This window comes from Anneissia japonica, unplaced genomic scaffold (assembly GCF_011630105.1).
Source record: "Anneissia japonica isolate Jap-2015-1 unplaced genomic scaffold, ASM1163010v1 scaffold25213_len355544_cov161, whole genome shotgun sequence".
Taxonomy (NCBI): Eukaryota; Metazoa; Echinodermata; class Crinoidea; order Comatulida; family Comatulidae; genus Anneissia; species Anneissia japonica.
Genome location: NW_022755918.1, coordinates 31,576 through 57,287, shown reverse-complemented (window position 1 = coordinate 57,287; position 25,712 = coordinate 31,576). Strand labels below are relative to the sequence as shown.

Genomic DNA, 25,712 nt, shown 5'->3' with positions numbered 1-25,712 from the left:
CGGGGACTTCGGACCCTCCCCCCGTCGGTCATATCCTGGCGCCACTATCGTTTTCTGATACATTATTTTTTTACAAAAACCTGAGGAACGTATGCCCCTTACGGCCCTCTAAATTCGCCACTGCCCCTGGGCCCCCTCTATTTCAAATTCCTGGATCCGCCACTGAATATGTATGTTTATGTTTAGCGATGGCAAACTCAAACTCCTGTAATTTATTGTGACGGTTTGTGCATCAGATGGACACTGGATTGGATCTTAATTAGCCTCATTTATCGTGAAGAGCCTAAAACAAATTATACCTCCATGCACGAACATCATGATTTCAACATTTCTTTATTAAGGTATCAAATAAACTCAACAAACATCGTTAGGAAACTTGCAAATGAAACAAAAAAAAAACAAAAAACAAAAAACAAAAAAAAAACTTTCTCCAATGCTATCTTTTGACTATGCAAAGTATTGCTGTTAAGATAATAATAGGCATGTGGTGGAAACAGCAGCAAAAGATTTCACATTTTCAATTTTAAAAATAGGCCTACAATACGTTATAAAATTGTTTGTTGTTATCTTTGCACGCTGTTAAGTGTTGTTATCACCGGCTGAAGTAAGGTTTTACCACAGAACAGATCTGAAGACTTCAGTTTAGATAATTTGCGTTGCAAATTTTGAACTAAGTGAGTTTCAGGAGTTAATCCAAGTTTATACTGAGAAAAAAAAATATAAGAACTTAAACATGAGCAAAATATGTTGAATATTTATAATGTGGTTGACATTTAACGGTGCGGTTCAGTGTCATATCTCGGCTATTTTCTTTATTTGCCATGTAGCAGTGGCGTCTTCAGGAGTCTTTAAATGGGGTGGGAACAGTGGCGGCGCCAGCGGGGGGCTTAAGTTCTACACCCCCCCCCCCCCCCCCCCCCCCCCCCCCAAAATGGCACTCTCAGACTGTGACAGACATGTGCTTGGTGGGGGCCTATTTTTATATGTTATATGGTCTGACTGCCCGACGAGCTCTGTCCGGCGGATGGGGGGTGGTTGACCTGTCCAGGAGGGGGCTTAAGCCCCCTGCCCCCCGCTGGCGCCGCCACTGGGGGGAAGCCCGACTGGAGTTTCATGCAAATGTTTCGTACGGGGAAAAATCGCGATTGGGAAAGGGCGTGTGGAAGAGGGAGGACAGGCCCTACTTCCACCCGCGCACCCCTAGATACGCCACTGCCATGAAATAATTATAACCATATGCCTATACAGTAGATAAACGTGAGAATAAAGTTATGTTTGATGCGCATGTGACTTACCTTTAAAAAAGCTTCGTAAACGATCCTGAATGGCCAGTTTTTATCACTATGAAACACTTTATGGCTACCATGGATTATGGACACGCCCTGAATGTTGGTCCGAAAGCAAGATTTAAACCATATACAGTGATTTGGACGAAAATTCCACTCGCAAGGAAAAATAAATACACGATCTGAAATAAAAAGAAAACAATGAAAAATATGATTTCATGTGGCAATATGAATACAGACATCCATGTGTTAAAGATTCTTTGATTTGATAAATTTTAGCTAATCACAAATAAAAAAAGAATAGGCCTATATAGCCACTGCAATTAAAGTTTGTTTTACAGTTCAAATTGTCATAATATATTTATATAATTATACAGTAAATATCAACAATAATTGTTTCGTATATTTAGTACTACAATTTAATTGTTTCCTAATATAATTTTATAACAAATATTATGATTATTTGGGGTCTATTTTACTATAATTAGGACAAGTGTTCCTGTGTCCGTCTTTGTGAAGAATGAAAAAGACAATGATTTTATTTTTAGCCTGATCGTTTTGTTTTACTGCAAGTCATAAAACTAAACTGCCAGCTGTCAAACCTTTACCTGGATGATAATAAAATAAAATATTAAGTAGATCTTGATCGCCCCATGGAATTTTTTGTTTATATTCATGATATAAAGGCACAATTTTCTCCGTCCATCCAAATGAACGCATTCTCGTTAGATTCATGAGCAAAACTCCCGAATTCAGACCGGCTAAGCCGTAATATGGATGCCTTGCGAAGCGGTCGTACCAGCCCACTTCTGCGATCTCATCTTCAGGCGCTAGAGCAGCTAGATGTGTCGCGTTGAATTCGTTAAAGAATGACCAAAGGGACTCTGGTGGTCGTATGAAAAGGGTGTCGGTATCCACGTACAATAGTGAATCAACATCGGTCAGGACATCCTGAAAAGCAAGTTATGTATAACAGATTAATTGAAATGTTTTTGATTTCTGGGGAAGGTGGTAGGCCCTATAGCAGCGTAAATGGAGGAGGGTGAAGGGACGGGATCAGTGGTTTTAATTTCTGTCAGACAGGTCAATTCTCAAGTTGTCCGACGCCACGATATGATCGTCGGACTAAAAATTAATTTTCCGATTTAAAAAAGTTATTGTGGTAGCCAAACCTTAGCATTCTGATCTAAAGACATGACCTTTGGCCATCCTACGCCTTAAAATCTTTCCCCATGAATCCAATAATTTCAATTCAGAACATATGACCGTCTCTGGGGGGGGGGGGGGGCCTTGGTTCTTGGGGCGGATGCAGGCTTTGGTTGCAGGCGGTGCTGAGAGTCCACACCACCTCATAGCCTCACCACGGTTGGGGCTGCAGAGGCGAGAACATTTTGAGAATATGGACACCTACGTGCCCGAAAATTGAACTCATACCAGTTTTAATTTCATTTATTTTCATAATTATCAACAATACAATATTTTTTTTATAGGCCTTCAATTATTTTTCTTAATACAATTTAGGTCGCACTCCTTTGCGATCGAATCCTCTGTATCCGCCCCAGGGTTCGGATCACTTGTCGGACTTGTTGGATCCCCTGCCAGCAAGTTCTGAGGCCACCACTTGTGAGAGGCTGATTGGATGTGGGCCCCCTGTCAGGGATCTTGAACTTTGTCGTGAGCCTTTGACCCTCCTGCCGGGGACCTTGACCACTTGTCGGGCAGAGCCATGGCTCTATTTTCGAATAATAAAAAAAATATTTTCCACCAATGATAAAAAAGGTTAGCATATACTGTACTAGGAATAAATCTAAATAAATATTATCGGCCTATTCATTCCAATAAGATAAAAAAGCAGAAATGTAGCCCCATTTTATATTGTAGTTGTACAAACGATACTTTTACTTACAGGTATAAAGAGCCTCTGAGTTGCACAGGTTCTGAACAAACTCTTCCATTCTTCAGGATTCTCATTATTTGGAAACTGAATCGAGTGAAGAGTGAATTCTATTTTTGCTTGGAAATCAGTTGGCCAGGACTTGAGCTAATTGCATAATAATAATAAAAAAGATGATAATGATGATAATGATGATAATAGTAATGGCTTATCTGTACTAAAATATACAATACTGCCACATTATTAAGCTTGTTATGCCCAGTTTAACCACGGAGGTTCCTCTATGGTTCAACATATAGCAACTGTACACTGGTTTTAGGATGTCATGCCTCATTAATTTGTGGATGTTCTGTCAAAAAGCAATTGTAAGATGAATATTGAACACCTGGTTTGAAATTTTGCTACAGAAAAGGAAAATTATCGCACTCAAAATTTCAGAAAAAGGATATGCAAAGCCATGTAGATAATAAAATACCACGCAGAATCCAGAAAGGCTAAGCAAAGCAATGCTGTTAAATTATAAACTATTAATATTGCGATTCTAAACAAAATATTCAATACAGAATATGTCTGCTTCATAAACGAAGTATGTTCATCCAAACATAATTATTCTGTTTGACTTAACTTCGTGGAGAGCTTTTTATTATGGCAAATAATGTCGGTATCACAGGGAATATATCAATGAGATACCAGCAAATCCGGCTTGGTGAGAACACTGCACTATTTGCTAAAAAGTACACATTTAAAAAAAGATGATACTGCATTTTATTCTAATGTCTAAAATAACTACGGACGCTTGGGGGGAAATAGCACTTTCAGACATTTTGAAAATGGGTTTGAGTTGGCAATTCTGAATGGTTTCAAATTTTACAGAATGCATATCACATTAAAACATGGAAAGATTTAGTATGCTCGTGTGTTTAGGCAGATTAATCATTTACACAATTGATATATCTAATGTGTAAGAGTTTATTACTAGAACAAGATAATTATCATTAAAAATCTCTTATTCACGCAAATTATATTTTATATTATACACGATCCTTTGATAAGAAATTTCTAATTTACGTAAAAGTGTGTGGTGCGTTTAAAGATACACTGTCACGATGAGCTGAAGACAAATGAAAACAAAATATCTTCATACCGATTTTGCTAGTCCTGGCTTCAATTCTTCTTCTGCAAATATATGAAAATGTAGTTTTCTTTGCGTGTTTAAGACAGCGGATTTCAACATTACCAACGTTTCCTCAGACCTATCGCCGCAACAGACTACGGCAAGGTAAATTCTAAAAGAAGGTAACACATAATATACTAAAGCTATATATCTGTATTATTCAGTTTTTGTAATATTTATAAATAGGTGTCGTCACAAAGTAAAACACGTCTTTTATACAAACCACAAGCAACTTTAACTATAATCTTAGAAAGACCTTTGCAAATTAAAGACAAATTAATAATAACAAATAAATAAATAAAAATTACCTTTTAGATGAAGAAATGTGAGCCAATAATTGTATTTATAATATTGAGAAAGGCAGCAGGTAAAATGCTGATAACGAATAAAGTAGAAACTGGAGCATATAACAGTAGGCTATATTCGTCACGTATTCACTTATTTTAGTGATTCATATGATTACTTTGAAATATATTTCACTCCGTTATTTAATGAACATACGGTACGTCTTCGTATCAGCCGCAATCACTGAGGAGGTGGTTCCAGTTACCTAGTATACACAGTACATATCTGAATAATTACTAAGATCCTTCAAATAATGAATGAATAATGAATTCAATTCTCATGTGTTTTCTAGAGTGATAAGTCCCCGTCAATTATATGACAGTATAGTATATGAAATTATCTGGCGTATAATTTAACTAATTGTTTTGTCACGATATATTCCTCTGTCATATAATTGGAACAGTATAAAGCTTTGCTTACACTATCAAATGTATGTGACAAAAATGTGACGTGCCCATATATGGGTACGATGACGTCATATCACATATTATCAAATTGTATCAAAAACAATTGAACGTGTTCAACACACAAATTTAATCAAAAAAGCATAAAATGTGATGAAACATAAGAGTTGAACACGTTCAACATTTTTTTAATACAATTTGATAATATGTGATATGATGTCATCGTACCCATATATGAGTACATCACATTTTTTTGTCATATATAATTTCATAAGTATAGACAAAGCTTTATGTTCCATCACATTTTATGTGACGCTCTTTCGATGAAATTTGATAGAGTCAAGGGAAGTAGGAGTTTAAGACCATTTGTAATTTATCACAAGCTTTCCTAGACACAGATACTTATTCAGGTGAATGATAGGTGGAGTAACATAAAACCATATAAATAGTATAAAAATAAAAGGCGGATAATAAACAATAGGTCTATACAAAGAAAACTCAAAGAAACAAGCATGAGGGTGGGGGTAAAAAAGCAAAATACAGTAAGTGAATCATTATCTGTAATGAGTCTTTTGTTTAAACATAACGGATTGGTTATAATGCGACTCGTTTTGTCACGACACCTCATATTCACTGTGTTTTTAAATAACTTTTAAGTTAAAATTCAAGGTTTTATCCCCTCTTTAAAACGTTCAGGTATTTTTTTTTCATTCTTATTACAGTAAATAGGCCTATGTTTGTATATACATAAACAAAATTGAATAGTTGCATACGTATTCTTTCTTCCATGAATCAATTAGAAACTTTCCCGACTTCTAATTTTTTCCCCTTGTAACAAACACAAAATCAGCTAACGGGTCCTAGAAAGGTCTATATATTTGTTTCGCACAAGGAGAGGGGGAGGGTCAGGACCCCCTGATCCCCCTCCAGATTCGCCAACGGTAAAAAAGCAAAACGTGGCACTGTTTGTATTTCTGTCTTTTTAAATTCATTAAATGTATTCCCATGTAATTCAGTTGAGATCAAACTAAATTGATTTTAAATTGAAATAAAGACTGTTGAGATTACTATCACAATATTTCGTATATACTTCCGCAGACGAACTGGAATAACATGCAATCTATATAAACAGTAAGAAACAAAGGACATAATAAACTTATAGGTTGCCATGAAAATATGAGCCAAGATATCATTACTTACTCTTGCCTTAAACATTTTATAAACACTGTAAACATGTTTTTTAACACTCACCTGTGGTTATAGTTGTTTCTCTTTCGATGAACGAGTCCTGTGTCTGTAATTGCTGCAGAGTCGTTTAAACACTTTAAATTAACTACCGGGTAATTATTAGCTTTGGGGGGATCATTATCTTCATGGTTCACCAACAAGAAGTCATCGTGTTGAACACTTTCCCCCTTGTAAAGCAAATACAATGACACTAGAACGAATACACCAACGAATATAGTTTGGAGTAAGTAATTGTTTCTGCAACTCATTCTCGGTTGTCTTCGATAACATTGCGTTCGAAGGGAGATCATGAAGTTAATATTAGGCATCAATGCCCTGTTCGTTACTTTGTATTTGCTTCTTGGTTGCTCTAATAGATTTTTGTTTGGGATTCTGTTTCTTTGCTCTATTATCTCGTCTAAGTATATACATACAGGAGGGGAGGAGTGGGTGGGTCTTTAGTTTGCGTATACAGTACAATTAGCTATTCTGCTTGCCTTAGCTCACGGCCCTCAGTCACTTGGTAAATTTAGAAACTTCCACTATTTCTATAGGGGGCCTAGTTGCTATAACATAATCAATATAATAATTATTTAATAATTATTATTAACCATGTATTTACCTTGAGGTCGTTTTCTCAACTATATTCAATACGGTAAAGTTCAAACGAAAAATAAAAGATTCATTTTTATGCTAAAAACAACCGTCAATCACTGACAGACACCCTAAAACACTAATCGATGAATCTACGTATTCAACAACAAAACTAGAATTCAATTATCATCACTGTACTAATTTCATTGTTTCTTTTTTGTAGTTTATTATTCAACAAAAAAATAATAAAGAATTTAATTACCATATTTATTGAACGATTTGCATTTTTCCCTATTTATTTATTTATTTATTATGTACATGTTTCTCCGTTTGGAGGCTTTTCTGAAAAAAATTGAATTGCATTTGAATTACTTTGAAACAGAAATTGAATATGTAAGTGGGCTTCGTTAGTTCATACACTACCGTATATTATACGGGGCGCCGTTTGGGACACTGCTAATTATGTCTTTAAATAAGACTACTTATTCTGTATTTCACCAGTTAGGCCCAGTACGATATTGAACCATTATATACTTGCATTCGTACTCTTTAATACAACGGATTTGCATTCGTGAAACCAATTCCGTTGAATAAGATCAGACTACGAGACCACATGCCGTAAGCCTATTGTCATAAATAATTAATATAAAAATACTTATTTTTCTATCTTTCATTGTTTAAAAAAAAAAAATTGAACTTTCAGTACACCATGTGTAAGGATGAACGGTTTTAAAAAAAAATATATTATATATATTTTATTATTGATACTCGCCATTGATTTTTTTTGTTATAAAAACAGGCTATAAAATTGGCTACAAAATTTTGTATATGATACCATTAATGTTATTTAATAGTTTTATATACTCATATTTAAATAATATTTGTACTGTACATACAATTATATTGTTATATTTTATATATAACACACAAATCCATCCGCTAATACCCCCTCAATGACAGTGCTGTTGAGGTGTGGTTGTTCGTGTTTCTTACTCCTTACTACACCACCGCCATGTCTCGCACGGTCTTTGCTCGTTCGTACTGTACCTTGTTTCTTCGGGTGCATCCGTGGCCGTGCATCCAACCAACTTGATCCTGGAACAATTTACATGGGTTGTTGTCTAGGCTAGCCCTAGCGGTGTTTGTTATGAGGATGTCTGCTGGAGAGATAATCGACAGTGGTATTGACGATAAAGAACATATTTGGAAGGACCTGTTTGTAGGGAAATCTTCTGACTATTGTGGATATGTCCATTCAATACAAGATGCATATAGTATCGTTAGACATTACGAAAATGAAATGAACGCAAAGTTTACTACTCGTTTTTCTAGGCACAACCAATTTGGGGAAACAGGTAAGGGGCGAGGATTATTTAGCTTACGCTAGGCCTAGGCGATTTTATGTAGGCCCTAGCAGGGCCTAGCTAATGGCATTGTAAGCCTGTAGCCTAGACTTTGTTGGCTAGGCTTAGGCTGAAAAAAAAATAAAGCATTATAAGTTATATTTCTTAGTCGACGTCTGAGCAACTATTTTACAAAACTTGTGTTCAAAATAACAAAACGGCATCAGGCCTAAAAAAAAAAAAAAAAAAAAAAAAATACTGTTGAAAATCTTTTCATGGATGCACTCTCTCTCTTTCCAAGTGTCAGTAATAATAGGCCTAGAATACCTGGGAATACGTCAGACGCTGGCATCATTTATGTAGTCAGCGGACAAACGAAAAATTGACACAGATTAAATCTGAGAAATACTCAATTACCAAACAAAAAGCAATATTATTTATTATTAGACCTAGGCCTAGGTCTAAGCTTAGGCCTATAGGCCTACAAAGACATTTTTGGTATTTTCGGCTTCTTTCTGAAAATTTGGAAGAATTTGACAAAATTTGGGAGACTCTTGATCAAATCGGAAGTGTTGGAACGTATGTAATCAATTAACAAAACATGTGAAGTGGCCGCCGCTCCAGGATATTGAAAGAGGGAGAGTGTGGTTGCTAAAGCACCCGTTCAAAAAAGCTGCTCCTACTACTACTTCTGTGACTAGTAGTAGCCTACTACTACGATAGGATGGTGGGTGGATGCCTGGGCCTAAAACTATGCTATAGCATAACACTTCCATAGAAAGAGTGAATCATGTCAAGGATAATTAAATATTTTAAGGAAGAAATTCCTAAAAAATCCGCTACATTGTATGTTACATTAATGTAAGAAAACAATAATAAAACAATCCATTCATGTAGTTGTCTTATTTCTAGCCATTTTGTTTTTTTCAGATCTGCACAAATCAAGTCACAGGGTTTACTGGGATTTGTTACAACGACCAACAAATGCACAAGACAGCGAGCCTGTTATCTTCTTCTCGGCCTCGGATGAAAACTGTCCGTATATCCATGTCAATAGTAAAGACATGCTCTGTGAATATGGGGAAGATATGCAAGTGGCTAGGAAGTTAAAATATAGAGACAACATAAGCAAAGTAAGATGAGATGTTTATCTGGCATCCTTTATTAAGCTAAATTTGTTTGCATGTGATTTTGATAAGGCTGGAAAGCTTGACCTAGAAAAAGGAAAACTATACAGAGCAATTGTAGTTTCCAATCAAAAAAAAAAACAAACCAAAAACTAATAACCTTTTTACGTTTGAAAAAAAAAAAAATTTAAATACATCTCAATAGACATCATTTTGTCCATATATATGCACAATTAAAGTATTTGTGTTTTTTCAACAGAATGAGGAGCGAAAATCTAAGAGAATGCGGGGAACGGTAAACATTATTACCAAGAAGTGTGGCTGTCCATCGATAATTAAAATGAAAGAGATTGTACTATTCCCATCTTATAGGGTAAACTTCTTTAAATTGTAAATTCAGAGTCAGAAAATATTATTATATGATACTGGTACATCTGTACAAATTTTAAAAAGAATTGTATATAATGGTTGACTATAACTTTAACAAATATTTATTAAGTTACCAAGAACATCTGAATGGAAGCGAAGAGTAGCTGCAAAGTCCCTTCGACAAGATGTAAAGCAAGGCAAGAATGTTGAGATTGAAAGAAGAATTTATATTCTTCTGCCAAAGAACTCTACTCATTGCAATCATCCAAACAGGAATGCAAAGGTAACTTGTATGTTCAACTTACTAATTGGTAATGTTATAGGTTTAGCTAATTTGTTCCCGAGAATATTGTGGTTACACAGGAATGTAGGCTGCGTGTGTCTAGTTGACCATTCCGTAGTTTCAAGCAAACGTAACAAATAACCAATCGCAACAGTGCCAGGAACACATGCACATCCCACAAACACGTACCTTTGATGTTGTGTGCTAAGGCCCTAGAAAAATCTTAACTATTGAATCTTTATATTTAGTCTGAAGTAGCAAGCATGTTTGCTGCCCTCATGGACAAACCAGGATCTGCTGACAAGATATATATTGGGGAGATGTCACAACCGGAACCGTACAAGAATACAGTGCTGATAAAAGTTGCTGCATCCAGTGTCAATAGAGCTGACACTTTACAGGTGTTGTTTTTTTTTAGTATTTTACTGTATTTTATTACATTATATATGTTGACAATAATAGCAAAATCAGTGATAATTTTATACTGTCATCATTCATTCATTTGGCTGCGGATAGTGGCATATGTTGGGAGTCTTGAATTTGAGAGCCCCGATGATTCATGAGCCGGAGCTAGCTTGCAAAATAAGGTGATTTGAGGTGATTTTTAACTACTTCTGTGTGATTTTTTTCTGCTTCAAACGTTTTCAATGGTGGGTGGGCGGGTCTTAAGTTTTTTTTGCAGGGGTGTGCACCCCCTAAGATACTCCACTGGCTGTGGAGCAAATGACACACTGTGAAACCGCTTTCAAAGATCAAAGTTTATTACTAGGATTTATATTTTGGAAAATAATTTTAATATATTTTTCAGTTAGATTTAGTGAATGATATTTAAGTGTTCTTTAATATCTTCTTTTATGAACAGCAAAAACATGAAGTTGTTCATAAAACTGATTCTTGAATTTATTTTGTGCAGTGCAAATGTAGTGCTTTGCTAGAGCCGGTGACATATTTTCTACTAACAGTGTTATTAATGATGACAACAATAATAGTGTCAGTAGTGGATGCAGTCCAGACTATCAAATTTTATTTGACAAAAATATATGACATGGCTAAATATGGTCATGATGTCATCAACATCATCAAAAACACTGCAGGTTTTATGCACCCCTATTTCTTTTATTTTTTGGCATTTTGTTTTCAAAGACTAACCTAGGCCTCTACAACAACATGGTCGTGCACCAGTCACAGAGCACAATAAACACTGGTAACTACGTAGAGCGAAATGTCCAGGCCTCTGGAAATCCCACGGTGTAGTTGCCAGGTTCTTGGAAATTTTCATTTAAAATTTAGTGAAAATGCCCACCCAGCTACTGCTCCACTCCAAATAGTGCAAGTTCTAGATTATTGTTTGTTTGTATTTTAAATGTTTTAAATCAGATGACTTAAAATTTTATGTTTAGCGTCAGGGCCTACTTCCTCCATTACCAGGTGCAAGCCGTGCTCTAGGTATTGAAGCCTCTGGGACTGTTGTGAAAGCAGGGCCCAAGTGCAAGAAGAAGTGGGAGAAAGGTATGGACATTTTATTGTGTTATTGTTGGTAAACAGTAGTAATAGTGCATACAAAAACAAGAAAATCATGCTTTAAAAAAACATAATTGTATAGGCCTCCCTTAATTTAAAAGTATTCAGCTTTTCTGTACTAGTGCAGTATATTGTTTAGAGATTCAACAGTTTTATGTGAGCTGTTTCATAATTTGGATGCTCCAATTTGCCAACTTCTCTATAGTGATTACAAGAGGCCTTCCAAAAAACACTAAAACCAGTGCCTATATTTTGTTCAAGTTGAATTATTGGTCTTTCTATTTTGTTGCTCTGCAGGGATGAAAGTGATGGCTCCATGCAATGGTGGCGGAAATGCGGAATATGTCTGTGTGAGCGAAGATCATATTATGCAAGTTCCAAGTCATATGACGCTCTGTGCGGCTGCCGCCATTCCGCAAGTCTGGTTAACTGCCTATGACCTCTTACATAATGTTGGTATGTACCAGTAATCATATCTAGTGTACTTCAGTAAAATAAAATAAATAAAACCTGGGATCTCCACGGTTCAGTGAACTTGCACGACTGAGCTAAGCTACTCTAAAAAGTTAAAGCCCTGTCTAGAATCTCAAACAAAAACATGTGACATGCCTAAATATGGTCATGATGACATCACATGTAGGTACATCATCACCATCACTATATTTTTGCATACAGCAGTTTCAGCTTAAGGATACTTTTAAATTGTGACAGGAAAGCTGCAAGCTGGGGACACAGTACTGATACATGCAGGTGCTAGTGGCGTGGGAACAGCTGCAATACAACTCGTTAACCTAGCTGGAGGCAAAGCCATTGTTACGACCAGTAGCCCTGAAAAAATTGAGCTTTGTAAGAACTTAGGAGCAGTAGATGGTTTTAACTACAAAACTGACCAGTTTGCTGATTCCATTTTAAAATTAACCAAAGGTATTTTACTACAACTACTACTACTAATAATTATTATTATTATTATTACTACTATTATTTGTTTTAACTATTTATATTATTATTTATTTAAAATCAACAACTACAATCATGAAAAAAGTATTTATTAAACAATTTTATATTATTACTTTTGTTGTTATTGTTTTAATTATGTCTATTATTATTTATTTAGAATCTACCTCCACAGTCGTGAAGACTATATTATTGAACAATATTTTATTATTACTTTTGTTGTTGTTTTTATTGTTATTTAAAAAAATTATTTTTAGTATTATTTATTTAAAATCTGTCATTGAAAAACAATATTTTATTAGCCTCAGCATTAGCTGGTTGAAAGAGACATGCATATATTACTGTTATGATCCATAGCATAAATAATGAACAATAGATATTGTAGTCAATCAGTAGATGATAGATTATATCAATATACATATGATTTGTTATATGAAATGAGCAATTCTATTTATTCATATTTTTAATACTTTTTTATTAATTTGTATTTTGCAACATTTCTTTGTTTGCTTTAAACATATTGTATAGAGTTGAACTTGCTTAAATCAACTGTGCCTAAGTCGATCCTATTTTACATGCTAAATTGTTTTCCATTAATTAACAACCTGTAAGTCAAATTTTATCTAAATCGAACAATATTTAAATGGCATTTTGAATTCGACTTAGGCAAGTTCAACTGTAGTAATTGTGTGTTGGCTCTTTATAGGGGAAGGTGTAAATGTGATCCTTGACTGTGTAGGAGAGACACATTGGGAACACAATGCTAGAGTTATAGCTCCAGAGGGGCACTGGATTGTGTACGGGGTGCTCTCCGGTGCCAACATAAATGGACCCTTATTTGACACCATACTGAACAAAAGAATCACAATCAAGGGTGTTAAACTCAGAGCAAGTACATACAAGGTACAATTCTTAAGCCCTACCCACGCTATCAACATTTTATTTGATCAAAAAATGGTGTATTATGCCTATATATGGTCATGTTGTGATGTCATCATGACCTTATTTTAGGCATGTCACATGTTTTTGTAAAAAAAAATTTGTCTGAACATTGCTTTAGCTGACACTCAGTCTACTATCAAGATAGATTCATGTGATTTTTCCATATATGGGCATGATACTGTGTATCACACCCATATATGGAGAAACCACACAATTTTGCTGCTCTTTCCATTTGTGTTTTATTGTTTTTTTCATCTGTTTATTTGTCGGTTTTTTGTGTGACTGTACTATTGTGATGCTTGGGGTTCCTGAATAATAACTGATTTTATGCCTACCATTGTTTTCCTGAATTGTTAAGGCTTGGCTTGCAATTTATATCCGCAAGGGAAAGGCACAATATAAATACCCAGTACCAGTGAACAGACATCCCCAGTAATCTTTACTTCATTCCCACTTATTCTGTTGTCTATGAATTATTCTAAGTAACACTAATCACCTGATGAAAACATGAGATTAAATTACATCTGCATATAGTACCTTTAATATAATATGGATTTGTTTGTTTTTTGTCATGCATAATTCGCCTTGAACCAGGGGTCCCAAGTTGAAAAAAAACACCAAATCCTGGAGATCTTTCAAAAAGGGATTTCTTAAAAGTCTAATTATATTTTGCTGTGCATACTGAGGTACATTAGCGGGGACAATTGATAACAACAACAGCAAAAAATTGTAAAACATGCAAATATTTTTAATTTTGCAAGACTGGTTTTTTCCCTGGAGTTTCTTGCTTGCTCACGGAAGTGCAGGAGGCCTTCTTATGGGAGACTTGGGACAGCTGTCTTGAACTTGTCTGTTTTTTTTTTTTACTACTGCATTTGCAGTGAAGTTGATTCCTTAATAACTATGAATAAATTTGCAAGGAAACATAAGTCATTTCTGATGGCAAATACTTCCTTTTAGAAAGGGAGAAAAGCAGTTGTTCTGGTCCTTGTTCTCAGTAAGAGTATAACATGAGGAGTAAAAATAAAGGTGTTGAATAATTACTACTGTACATCTATGCTGTTTCTTTATTGTTTACAGTACAAGGCCAATCTCGTAGCATCTTTTTCTGAGAAAATTCTACCACACTTTGCTCCAACGAGTACTGTACCACTGTCTCCAATTGTGAACCGTATCTTGCCTCTGTCTATGGTAGGTGAAGCCCATAGATATATGGAAGACAACCAATGCATTGGAAAAATCATCCTTGACGTTCAAGGTTAGTACATACAGTAGAACCCTCCCTTGGGACACCCCTATTAAGGGGACACTTTCGGGCAGAAAACAAAGAAAAGTTTATCTTTCAACACTACAGCCAACACCTATTCAGGGGACACTCCTATTAAGGGGAAATTTTTTTGTTTTTGGTCCCAAAGGTGTCTCCTTAATAAGGGTTCTACTGTATACGGAAATTTATTCCACATTGCTTAGCTGTATGTATGCATGTACAGTAGTTTCTATGCAGGCAATGTTTTATTTGTACAATGATGAATACACCACAGTAGTAGTAAATGGTCACTAGCCCTTGGCCCTAGCCTTAGTGTAGATGTGCCCTTGTAGGGAGCTTGGCAGGCATGTTAGGCATGATTCACATGGGGATAATCATGAACATGAACAGATATCCAGAGTCTCAACTTGACACATAAAATGCTATCAAATGACATTACTTTAGACAGGTTGCACGGACTAACAATGGACACTAAAATTATATATATATGTACTGTGTATTTTTTATATCGTTGCCATTGAAGAATTTCTGTACTTCAGATAACATTTTAAAATTTTCCAAGTTTGAAATTAAGATTTATTTTTATCTTCACGAAGGTGATGGAAACTTGTTAACAATAACAGATAATCAAGAAATGGAAGCTGCGGAAACTATTCAAGCGATTGCTCAGGCTGTTAATAACCTACAGTCACAATCACCGAATGATGAAAATCTAACCGAAGTTGTAGTGATGTCGGAGGGTAATCATGAGGAAATATTCCAAGTCGAGTGTGCTCAGGAAGATGCCGGGTGTTCTCAGGAAGATGCCGGGTGTTCTCAGGAAGATGCCAGGTGTACTAGGCAAGATGGTGAGCGTAAGAAACAAGAAACAAATCTAGTAGTTGACAAATCTATAGTTATATCAAACATCTCTGAAGAGAAACAAGATGAAGCGTCACATGCTAATCATGCACCAGACAAAAGTATGGATAACTCGAAGAATGGTAATTTGAAATCACAAGACTTCCAACCTGGTTGTAATATGGATGATGCAAAAAAAAGTAATGTACAGCAACAAGAACTGCAGTTGTTGGAAAATAACATTACGCTGGTCGCAAAGGAAATGGACAGTGAAACAGATAGGAACTCAGAAGAAGTTGTTTATGTTATTGTCGACAATGGAGGTTCTTCAGTTATTGAAATGTTAACCGGCGACAACATAGATAAGACAAGTGATTCAACGACGATAATACTTGAACAATCAGATAATCCAACTTCAGAACAATCTAGCAAGCATGTTAGCTGAATCACCTGTGTTATTTCAAATGAAAACAAAATATTAAAATACATAAAACTTTTTAAAATGTATGGTTTGTGTTTTCAAATATTAAAATTATTATTATTATTATTCAATCATACACCATTTAAAGAGGGATGGGCACTCTGACCTGTGCATCCAGAGCTTCAGGTTGGACCTTTACATTACTCTAGGGGGGTTGCTCAGCCCCCTAGAGTAATGTAAGTTTTAGCCATGTAAGTTTTAGCCATTTTAATCTCTTAAAATCTTTTTACCTACTGTTGAGGGAGAGGGTTTGGACTGCCTCTTTTTAACCCCTTTATTTTATATATTGTTTGACTATGTAACAATAGACTCAAAACACATTTTTAATTAGAAATACTTTTTTCTTATTTCCTTATAAAATAACACATCCTTAACTACATTTTTGTTTTGATAGATAAGACACATGTTTTATAATAGTGTAAGTGAAAAAAAGAAGACTAAGAACACATTTACCTGGATTGCTCATAGGCTAATCACAGTACAGAAAGAAGTGAAGCCACTGACACCATATGCAGTACAGTCTAGACAAGTTGTTTACATTTGTAAAGATTCTTGCAATACTTAATTTTAAAAAAATTATTAAACGTTTTTTGCACATCCTCTAACCACTCAGTAAACCTGTTTCTGCAGTTGTCAAATAGTTGGTGGTTCTAAAGTTTTGCTTTGTGATGAAGTGTCTGTGATGTTTTGGGCTTCACTAATACCAGCCAATGAGCAATCCAGCTATTTTAACAGAGATTAGTGGTTTGGATCAGAATGCTGTCGTAATCCTGTTATTCTTAAAGAATAACCTATTTTGTGTTCACATGGCTTATTGTCATTAACCAAGAAGACTTGGCTCTGTTCCACCAGAACCATGACCAAGGATGGTCTTGAAACAGTGCAAATGTAGTAGATTTATACAATGCTTTATACAGCTATATATAATAGCACTTTATATGCATAGACTAGCTCATAACAGTAACTTCCTTACAAGAGTCACAGGGTTTATGGTTTATAGTCCTTATCCATATATAATATTATAAACACAGTAGCGTATACAAATATTTCAAACACAGTAGCGTATGCAGACCACAGACACAGAATTTAAACCAAAAATGTGCTTGTTTTGGAGTTCCTTGGATCCTTTTTTTTCCTGTGAACAATGGTTAGCACACTTATATGACTGTAATTTGTGGCCCTCTTGTTTTAACAACTCAGCCAATTAACTTGCTCAACTTTTAGCCTCAGCTAAATACACTTGTCCGTGTTTACTACGATTTCATTCGTTGTTAGTGTGTATATTTTTTACAACCCACTGGTGATGGGTCTCCTAAACTTATTACTTTATTAGGAATTTGTACTAGTATAATACAAAACAAAGTCACTACACTAATAACAAAATATGCACTGCAATGCAGAGAAAAAAAAACGAGTTCTTTTTGACGTTTTTGAGCAAAGTAGTTTAAACTTAGAAGCCCATTTGTTCTGATCTATTCCAAAATCGTCTGATAGCTTCTCGGATATGGTGTGGCTGTAAGGCGTTGGCTACTGCTACTTCATATGGCGATGGCCCACTTGCCTATAAGGAACAAAACTAGACTTTAGATAATGAGTATGCACAATTGAAAAAACACAAACTTAGTCTAAAGGCCAACTCAGACAGCGTCGGCCGACGCAGCCCGACCCGATTTATCGTCGGGGACAGTCTTAAGCCGTCGTGAGAAATATTAAACATGTTTAATATTCTACTACGCGACTGCCCCTGACGCACACCATCGCGTCTGCGTTCAACTCACACAGACCCGACGCGACAGCAAATCGCATCGGGCTGCGTCGGCCGACGCTGTCTGAGTTGGCCTTAACATTACATAATTGCATTTAACACATGGCAAGCAACTACATGATGCTCTTATAAACTTGTACATGGATGTATGCCTGCGAAAATTCAAAATGTCGCCCTGCTACATTTTGTATGTGAAGATGCATAGGCTCAAATGAATAGAGTTGTTTTAGGTTGTGATAAACTTTATTCTCAAAGATATATGGATGTATGCTAGGGAGAATTTAAAAAGCCTCCGTTTGTGGTACATCTTGTTCAAGAGAAGGTGCATGTGTAGGATGTGGAGTTTCTGAACTCACAACCAAGCTCCAGTACAGGACAATTTTCTCTCTCTTTCATTTTATAGTGAACTAAATATGGTCATGATAATATCACATCATGACCTGTTCAGTTAATCATCAGTATCTGGATGAGTTCACAATGGCAGGGGCTGTGTCATGGACCAGTGCACCGGGGTACTGGGTTCTTTAAAGTGTACATGAGCCAATTGTGTATAATTCATTTTATAGTCTTATCCGAGAAGATTTCTTCCACCTCCATAGGCGAGATTATGGCTGTAGGTTGTGGCACATTTTCATTTATGACCTTACAGGCATACAACAGTTTTTTGTTAAAGAAAATTTGATAGTCTGGACAGAGCTCAAGCCAAATAATTGACAAGATACACATCAGTAATTGCTGATGAGAACTGCAAATGTAGACACTTTACCTTTTTCCGTTTCTTAGCCTTGGCTTTTCCTAATGTTGAACCTGTCTTAATATCTGAAGGCTGTGCAAATTCAGTCTGCGATTGGTTAGTTGAGCCAGCAAGAGAAGCGAAATTGTTTGATGATGTAATACTGGGAGATACCAAACTGGATGAGGGTGAAGCAGGTGGGGAGGCTTGATCTGATGCTTTCTTAGAGTGGGATTTCATATGTGACATCTGAAACTGTCCAGCACATATTCCGCTATTTACAAACTTGGGAGCACTCAGTTTATCGTTCGGCTCTAGAAATGCTGAATTCATATCTCTTCTTACATATAATGATAAATCTACAATCTGCAATGGAAAAAGATTAATGGAGGAGTAAAATTTTAAATTAATTATACAAAGTTTGATGTTTGATTGCTAATAAAAGAAGTTTTAATTTTAATTTTAATATAACCATACCCCGTGCCCCACCCCTGTCACTGTTTGTAAATCCTGAGCTGCCACTGCTGGCAGCAGAGTCTGTTTGAGTGGCAGCCAAAGATGGCTAGAATTGAGTGTTCACATTGTCGGGTGTACAAAACATCTACATTCTGCAGAAGCATGAAAGAAAATACAAAAAAAATGTAGTTATTATTTCAACTTATTTATCATAACATCCCAATTCCTACAAATGAATAAAACACAACAAACCTCTGCTACTGTTTCATAGGCCAGGTATGTTAGTACCTCAATGGCGGATGAGTTTGGCTTTGGCTCTAGTTCGCTATAGACCACCCACTCCTTGAACTTTGCAATTTTTTTGTCTGTAATTAAATAAAGAATTCATTTTGTAATTAAACATATCACATTCAATTGCTATGTGATTCAATGCTGCTCTCCTTCAAATATCCTGTTCCTTGGTTAAGGTACTGCAAATGCCCAATGGTTATTTTCAAATAACATGTTTGTGTTCTTTTGACTTTTTTTTGTTCAACTTCTTTGAGATTATACTGTTGAACTATAAAGAATGTTTGATTCCAGTGCTTTTCAAGTCAACCATTTTATAGTATACAAGTATTGACTGCTCATGAGGATAACAGTGATCTCTACTGCCCAGAGGTGATGAAGAGACCGTAGCCTACTATCTTTCCGATTGTAGCCTAAAATCTATATTTGTTTTATAAACCTCATACATAGATTCTATGAGGCCTAAAAAGTAATAAAAAGAGTACCTACCAAGTAGGCCTAGGCAGTCAAAGGGCCAATCACTCTCGTCCTACAGGTTGCAGTCCCCCTTTACCGTGTGTGCGTGTCATAAATTACACAGCGAAAAAAAGTACAGTTAAACTTGCCTAAGTCGAATAATATCTAAGTCAACCTTATTTTACATGTCAAATTGTTGTTTTTTCAATTAATTAACAATCTGTAAGTCGAATTTTATCCAAGTCGAAAAATTTTTCAATGGCATTTTGGATTTGACTTAGGCAAGTTCAACTGTACTTTCATTTAACATGATAGTACTTTTTCCTGAGAAACTATCATTCAACCTACATCATAGGAGTGATGGTTGAAGTTATTACCTGCTTTTTAACCAATCAGATGCCTTGAATCAATGTATTCTTTATTTCTACAGTATATCTCACTGAGTAATAACTATTTTATATTTTGTGAGAAAAAAAAAAAAAAACCCAAATAAAAATTACTTGTTTATCAAACATACAGAAATTAACTTGACGAGACTCAGAAAAATCTTGGTACGATGCGGAGTCCATCTTCTTTGTCATTTCATCAACTCGCTCTAAACGTTCCTGCTTCACTTGGTCTATGCCGTCATCTTCAAACAGACTAACAAATTCACCAGTTTGGTCAATCATGCTAAGAAACTCATAGGCTATCCTCTGGCGTTTAGAAGTGTTTGTTGGCTTGGAATCAACTCCAAAAGCTGGGAAAATACATAATATAAATATTAATAATAAAATCATTACTTCCATTGCTTCAGTAACACACACATTTTCGAACACTAATATGCAGTGCTAGTGATTAACGACGCATGTTGTTAAGTGGCGCTTGACAAATGTCTACCTTATTACAGAGATATGTGGGAAATTTCTGGCCGTTTTAAACTGTTCTGAGACATTTTAGAATGTTATTTTATGCCCCACAAATTTATCTAAAAATATATTTAATAAATAGTTTTTCTGGATTTGGTCCAATGGGTGGGTGGCCTGTCCAATTGGGGCACTTGGTATGTCATATGGAGATTATAAGCCCCCTGCCCCTGGTTCTACCACTGTATAGCCCTCCAGATGAATCACAAGAGCAGAGACAGAAATGAACCAGGGACCAAATGTCTGAAACGTCAATGTCAGTGGCGGACCCAGGAATTTCAAAATAGAGGGGCCAAGAAAGGGCCCCCTTGAATCTCCAACTATCCATGGTTCAATGCACACACAAACACACACACTGGCCATCACCACCTGACATAGCTATACAGTATACTACTCTTTTAACCAGGTGATTATCCTACCTGATTCCGATGGGTCTTCTTCATCAGATAGTGTTTTCAAGAGTTTATTGTCCTTGAAACTTAAAAATCGTAGAAGGCGTCTTAATCTCACTCGGTCGAGTCTCATTAAGTAAAGAAAGTCTTCGATCCCAATGAAGCGTCCTCCTCTTGATATGCAGATCTGAGCCGACTTGTTCAGCTATAAAATATAAAGTTTAAATAAAAAGGTAGTTGGAGAAAGGGAAGCAAGAAGGAAAACTGGGATAGGTATTAGCAAAACACAAGGCAGGGAGGATATGGGGATTCTAAATATTTGACTGCTTCTCACTAAATTTTTGTAAGGTAAATTTTAAATCAGAACATAAGGTAGACATTTTTGTTTTGGGCCTCTGCACCCGTCTCCTGCAGTGGCAGCGCCAGCGGGGGGGGGGGGGGCTTAAGCCCCCACTAGACAGGTCAAGCCCCCCCGCCGGACAGAGCTCGTCGGGCAGTCAGACCATAAAACATATAAAAATAGGCCCACACCAAGCCAACACATGTCTGTCACAGTCTGAAATTGCCATTTTCGGCCATCCAGAGGTTGATATTCTTTAAAAAAATCTCATTTGGGAGGGGGAACCTCCTCTCAACCCCTTCCTACAGCTCGAGCCTACGAGCACAAGTCCCCCTGTCGGACAACTTAGCCCCCTCAGAAAATATATCCTAGAGCCGCTACTAGTCCGCTACTGGTCCCATGGGCTGTACTGGACAACAATTGTACCATTTTAACTCTAATAATTTGTAATAAGCGCCATTCTCTAGTAAGCGCCAATCTCTAATAATCTTCAATCTTGAATAAGCAAAGAACTGACCCTTCACAAACACTCATAGTAATAGTACAGTAATACCTGTAGTTCCCACCAAGTTATCTTGCTATAGACCACAAGTGGAAAAAGTGCAGCCTACAGACTACATTTGGCCCAATAACGATTTTGTTGCGTCCCGCGAAAAATAATTTAAAAACCATATGTATGTGCATCCCTAGTGTTACAGCAAATAAAATATCCACTTGGGCCCCCTGTCCCATTTTATGCCCTCCCCTGTAGACCAATCTTTAAAATTGTCTAAGCTGTTCAACCAACTGTACTACCGTAGACCAAGCTTTGAAATATTGATCAAGCTGTAAACTTACTATAGACAACATCTTTTGCTGAACAGCTGCTTCCACCAAAAGCGCCGATTCTCTAAGAGGTTTTCGGCAATCACCGAGTGCATACCTAGAAGTTTAAAAAATACTCAAATTTGTAAAGTCTCCATTAAAAATACAGTTACCTTTAACATTTTATTGTACCAGATATTCATTGAAGATCTTGTTAAATTATCCCACCTGACAATTGATTGAAGAAATTAATAGAAAATAAACATAAAGTTGTAGATCATCGAATAGTGCTGATCTATAATTTAAATCATAGGTTATTTTTCATGTGTTGCCATTCTATATAAATCTGAGCTACTGTACCGTATTTATATAAATAAAACTTTCACCAAATTCTTCTATTCCTATTGCATCAACGTATGACAAATACTCTAAGTTACTCCCACAGGCATGATGATGTCATAAAACACCCATGGGTACAACATTGTCATTTCCCTGATATATACTGTAGGCATGATGATGTCAAATATCCCACCCAAATATGGGTATGATGAGGCTATACAGTGTCATACTATACACATACACACAAATATTCAAATTCTAAAGATAATTCTAAATCAAACCATAATTAACAATCACAATTAAACATGTACAAATAATGTGCAACTACATGTGTGCATCAAGAAGATTTAGACACAAAATAGACGGTGTGTACCATGTGACTTTTGCAACCAAGGAGCGACATGTTGCAACCCTTTCTCTCTGTGGCTCCTCCCATATTGGCAAATCCTGTCACAAAACACTTTGATAGAGTGGATAGATTAAATTACAAAAAGTAAATATACAGTACATACATCATGGCTTGGATTTCAGTAGCAAAGTTGACTCGAGAACTCCCTCTAGCATGATTGCTTACTTGGCAAAGGTGAGGCATCTTACAATCTGTCAATCTTTTATTTTCATCCTACCTGTAGGCGAAAGTCAATGTGTCTCTATTTAGTAGGCCCCATAAACAAAATATAGTTTATCATTCTCACCTGCATATCTTCTACAGTAATGAAAAAAAATAGGAATTTTTAAATTTTTTTTTGTCCATATATAATAGTATAGATATTGTTTGCATTACCAATATCAATGTACCAGCAAACAACCATAGGGTGATATTTGGCTGTACCTAAATAAAAAAAAATAAAAAGCCTCCCTCCCTCATCATTTTTCCAGCCTAGGCAGGGTGATAAACTAATAATTTTTTTTATTGGGCCTTACAAAATTTCCATGAATTTGAGGAATGATGGAAGACATTGTAAGAACTTGAGACTTTTAGATGCCGGAAAATGGCACTTTAATACAAAAACATTCTACGAAAATTACTATATCCACCTGAGCCACCTCATGATTGAAGCTGAAGTGAGAACATTTTTGGGAATTGGGGACTATTATTATTATTTAACATTTAAAAAGGGGCACTTTTTTTCAACCTCTGATGGAGGGTGCTCAGGTACCTCAAGCACCCCTCCTGAATACTCCACTGACTACTGTATAATCCTATCAACCAAAATGCATGACTGGGGCTTTTTGGTATATTAGGCCTATTGTTTGCATTTGCAATAGTTACACATTTGAAATTAATTTGGATAATTGTTAAATTATATACATAAATCATCAAAGAAAAATAAATAGTCCCGCCAGAGGCATTTTATTTCTTTATTCATTTATTTACAGGACTACATTTGTTGAGAGCTATTCTACACGATGTATTATTATGTCCTTTATTCGAACGCTGTATTTACCTTTCTTTGATGATATATATTTGCTGGAATTATACACTAGTTTAATAACCAAACAAGGTCATGGTTACTCTTAAAGAAGGTAAGCAAACACATTCTTTGTAAGCCGCCTTCAGGAATGTGGGCGCATTACCGCAAAGACAGAAGTAGGTCAGATGTTAAAAAATAGACGACTATTTTTAGTTGCAAACATGACGGCTGATAAAGTTGGCCTATCACGGTGTTCACCTACTTCATACATGTAACCATTAACTTTGAATCATCTGCTATCTGCTGATCATGTTTATAAAATACACAAATAAATGGAAATATAGTAAATCGTAGTTTTAATAAAATTAAATACATAAACTATAAAACGAGTTGAAAAGAAACACTATTTTTTATGCACCAACACATGCGATGATAGTGGAACTTGTATACTTTAAAATTAAAAGATATCAAAGTATACCTTTCTCTATGATTTGATTTAACAAATAAAATCAATACCGTAACAACACGCATAGGCCTTTATTATGAATAATTCCGAAATAAATATAATTAATAATAATAACAATAATAACAGTTTTATTATTCATGGAAAGTCATTTCAGTCTTTTTACTAAAATTGGTCTTCCAATAGGCCATGTCCTTAAACTACTACAGCAAACATTAGATTTAAAAACAAACAAAAAATTATGTACTGTACACTTTTCACTCTGGGCACTGCAAGAAAAAAAAAATCAAAAAGTTTACACTCAACTCTTTGTACAAATTATCGACGTAGCTAGCCAGCTCTCTACTAGATAATTTCTAAATCAGGTTTGAATGTTACGGTAGTTAATAATAATCAATATTTGTCAAGGGGGCGACTTGGTTAGGGGAAAACTTTGTGGGGCGACACGGTTTAACCGACTTGGCCTAGGCCAAACATTTAACAATTATACTGTACTGCATTGTGCATGCGTCACCGGCGTTCCATACACATACACACATTGGCAGCCGTTCTGAAGGGTAGCGGCCGCTTTTGGGCCTTATTCCTAGGAAGGCCCTCCTTTTTAATTTTATAAGGAACGCAATTAATGTAGGCTACATTTTGAAATTCATTTTGTATACAGTACAACAGTATTGTTCATCATCATTGTTTACGTGATTTGATTTGATGAATAAAAAATAAAAAACTCGCAATCAATGGTGAGGTGGCACTGTACTCCAGCTAGGCCTATATAGTTCCTGCCTAGGGCTAGGAATTCCAGTAGCCGATCATTTCGGTCGCGCTTCGTTTCGGTCGCGGTTTATTTCGAACAAATATATGGAGCGCCGAAGGAGTTGCGAAAACGAAAAAATTAATATGCCTAGGCCCAATATATTTTAGTTCGTGAATCGGTTTATCATAGGCCTAAGTATTATTGTTTTGCTATCTTTCCACTAACAAAATATCTTTCTACTATATTCTCTTTATTCCATTTACGGTGATATATTCATGATTGCAACATGATCTTGTAATTGAAAAAATGGAATTTAGTATGTGCTTCATGCTATTCTTTTTGTTGCGTTTTCATATACTATACTTTATTAAATGGTCAATAAAATGTATCTTTGATTTTAATTGAATTGAATGTTGTTACCATCTGAAATCTATTTCATAATTTAGTTAAAACAATAATCATTCAATATTTAAACTGATCTTTTTATACAATAAATATTTTTATTTTTCTTGAAAAAGAATTGAAGGAAACACGAAGAAATAAACGAATAATAC

General features: G+C 35.7%; 3 protein-coding genes across 5 annotated transcripts in view; 1 reads left to right on the top strand and 2 right to left on the bottom strand.

Annotated features, from left to right (window-relative positions):
• Nucleotides 1–205: 205 nt before the first annotated feature.
• On the bottom strand, nucleotides 206–6,792 carry LOC117123784 (glucoside xylosyltransferase 2-like). Its single transcript, XM_033269798.1, has 6 exons — nucleotides 6,355–6,792; nucleotides 4,325–4,466; nucleotides 3,193–3,327; nucleotides 1,895–2,237; nucleotides 1,296–1,468; nucleotides 206–704 (listed from the first exon to the last, which is right to left on the bottom strand). The coding sequence occupies exons 1-6, from the start codon at nucleotides 6,657–6,659 to the stop codon at nucleotides 564–566; spliced, it is 1,239 nt and encodes a 412-aa protein (XP_033125689.1). The 5' UTR covers nucleotides 6,660–6,792; the 3' UTR covers nucleotides 206–563.
• Nucleotides 6,793–7,958: 1,166 nt separating this feature from the next.
• LOC117123775 (synaptic vesicle membrane protein VAT-1 homolog) lies at nucleotides 7,959–16,073 on the top strand. 2 transcript variants are annotated; one of them, XM_033269787.1, is made up of 12 exons: nucleotides 7,959–8,279; nucleotides 9,198–9,400; nucleotides 9,654–9,767; nucleotides 9,894–10,046; nucleotides 10,295–10,447; nucleotides 11,447–11,555; nucleotides 11,865–12,023; nucleotides 12,279–12,491; nucleotides 13,228–13,424; nucleotides 14,544–14,721; nucleotides 15,327–15,512; nucleotides 15,555–16,073. In XM_033269787.1, the coding sequence occupies exons 1-12, from the start codon at nucleotides 8,072–8,074 to the stop codon at nucleotides 16,013–16,015; spliced, it is 2,334 nt and encodes a 777-aa protein (XP_033125678.1). In that variant the 5' UTR covers nucleotides 7,959–8,071; the 3' UTR covers nucleotides 16,016–16,073. The 2 variants fall into 2 exon arrangements, with proteins under 2 accessions (XP_033125678.1, XP_033125677.1); XM_033269786.1 differs by having other exon boundaries at nucleotides 7,960–8,279; nucleotides 15,327–15,519; nucleotides 15,562–16,073.
• Nucleotides 16,074–16,371: 298 nt separating this feature from the next.
• The window catches only part of LOC117123776 (transcription initiation protein SPT3 homolog), an 11,555-nt gene continuing 2,214 nt past the window's right edge, over nucleotides 16,372–25,712 (bottom strand). Inside the window, exons 2-8 of one of the 2 annotated variants that reach the window (XM_033269790.1) lie at nucleotides 23,042–23,155; nucleotides 22,224–22,308; nucleotides 21,074–21,251; nucleotides 20,267–20,488; nucleotides 19,258–19,370; nucleotides 18,583–18,915; nucleotides 16,372–17,612 (exon numbers count right to left, since the gene is read on the bottom strand). In XM_033269790.1, coding sequence (XP_033125681.1) covers nucleotides 17,502–17,612; nucleotides 18,583–18,915; nucleotides 19,258–19,370; nucleotides 20,267–20,488; nucleotides 21,074–21,251; nucleotides 22,224–22,308; nucleotides 23,042–23,121 — 1,122 coding nt within the window. In that variant the 5' untranslated portion in view covers nucleotides 23,122–23,155 and the 3' untranslated portion in view covers nucleotides 16,372–17,501. Of the gene's footprint in view, nucleotides 17,613–18,582; nucleotides 18,916–19,257; nucleotides 19,371–20,266; nucleotides 20,489–21,073; nucleotides 21,252–22,223; nucleotides 22,309–23,041; nucleotides 23,236–25,712 lie in introns of those variants that run through there. The other variant, XM_033269788.1, reaches the window with a different exon arrangement.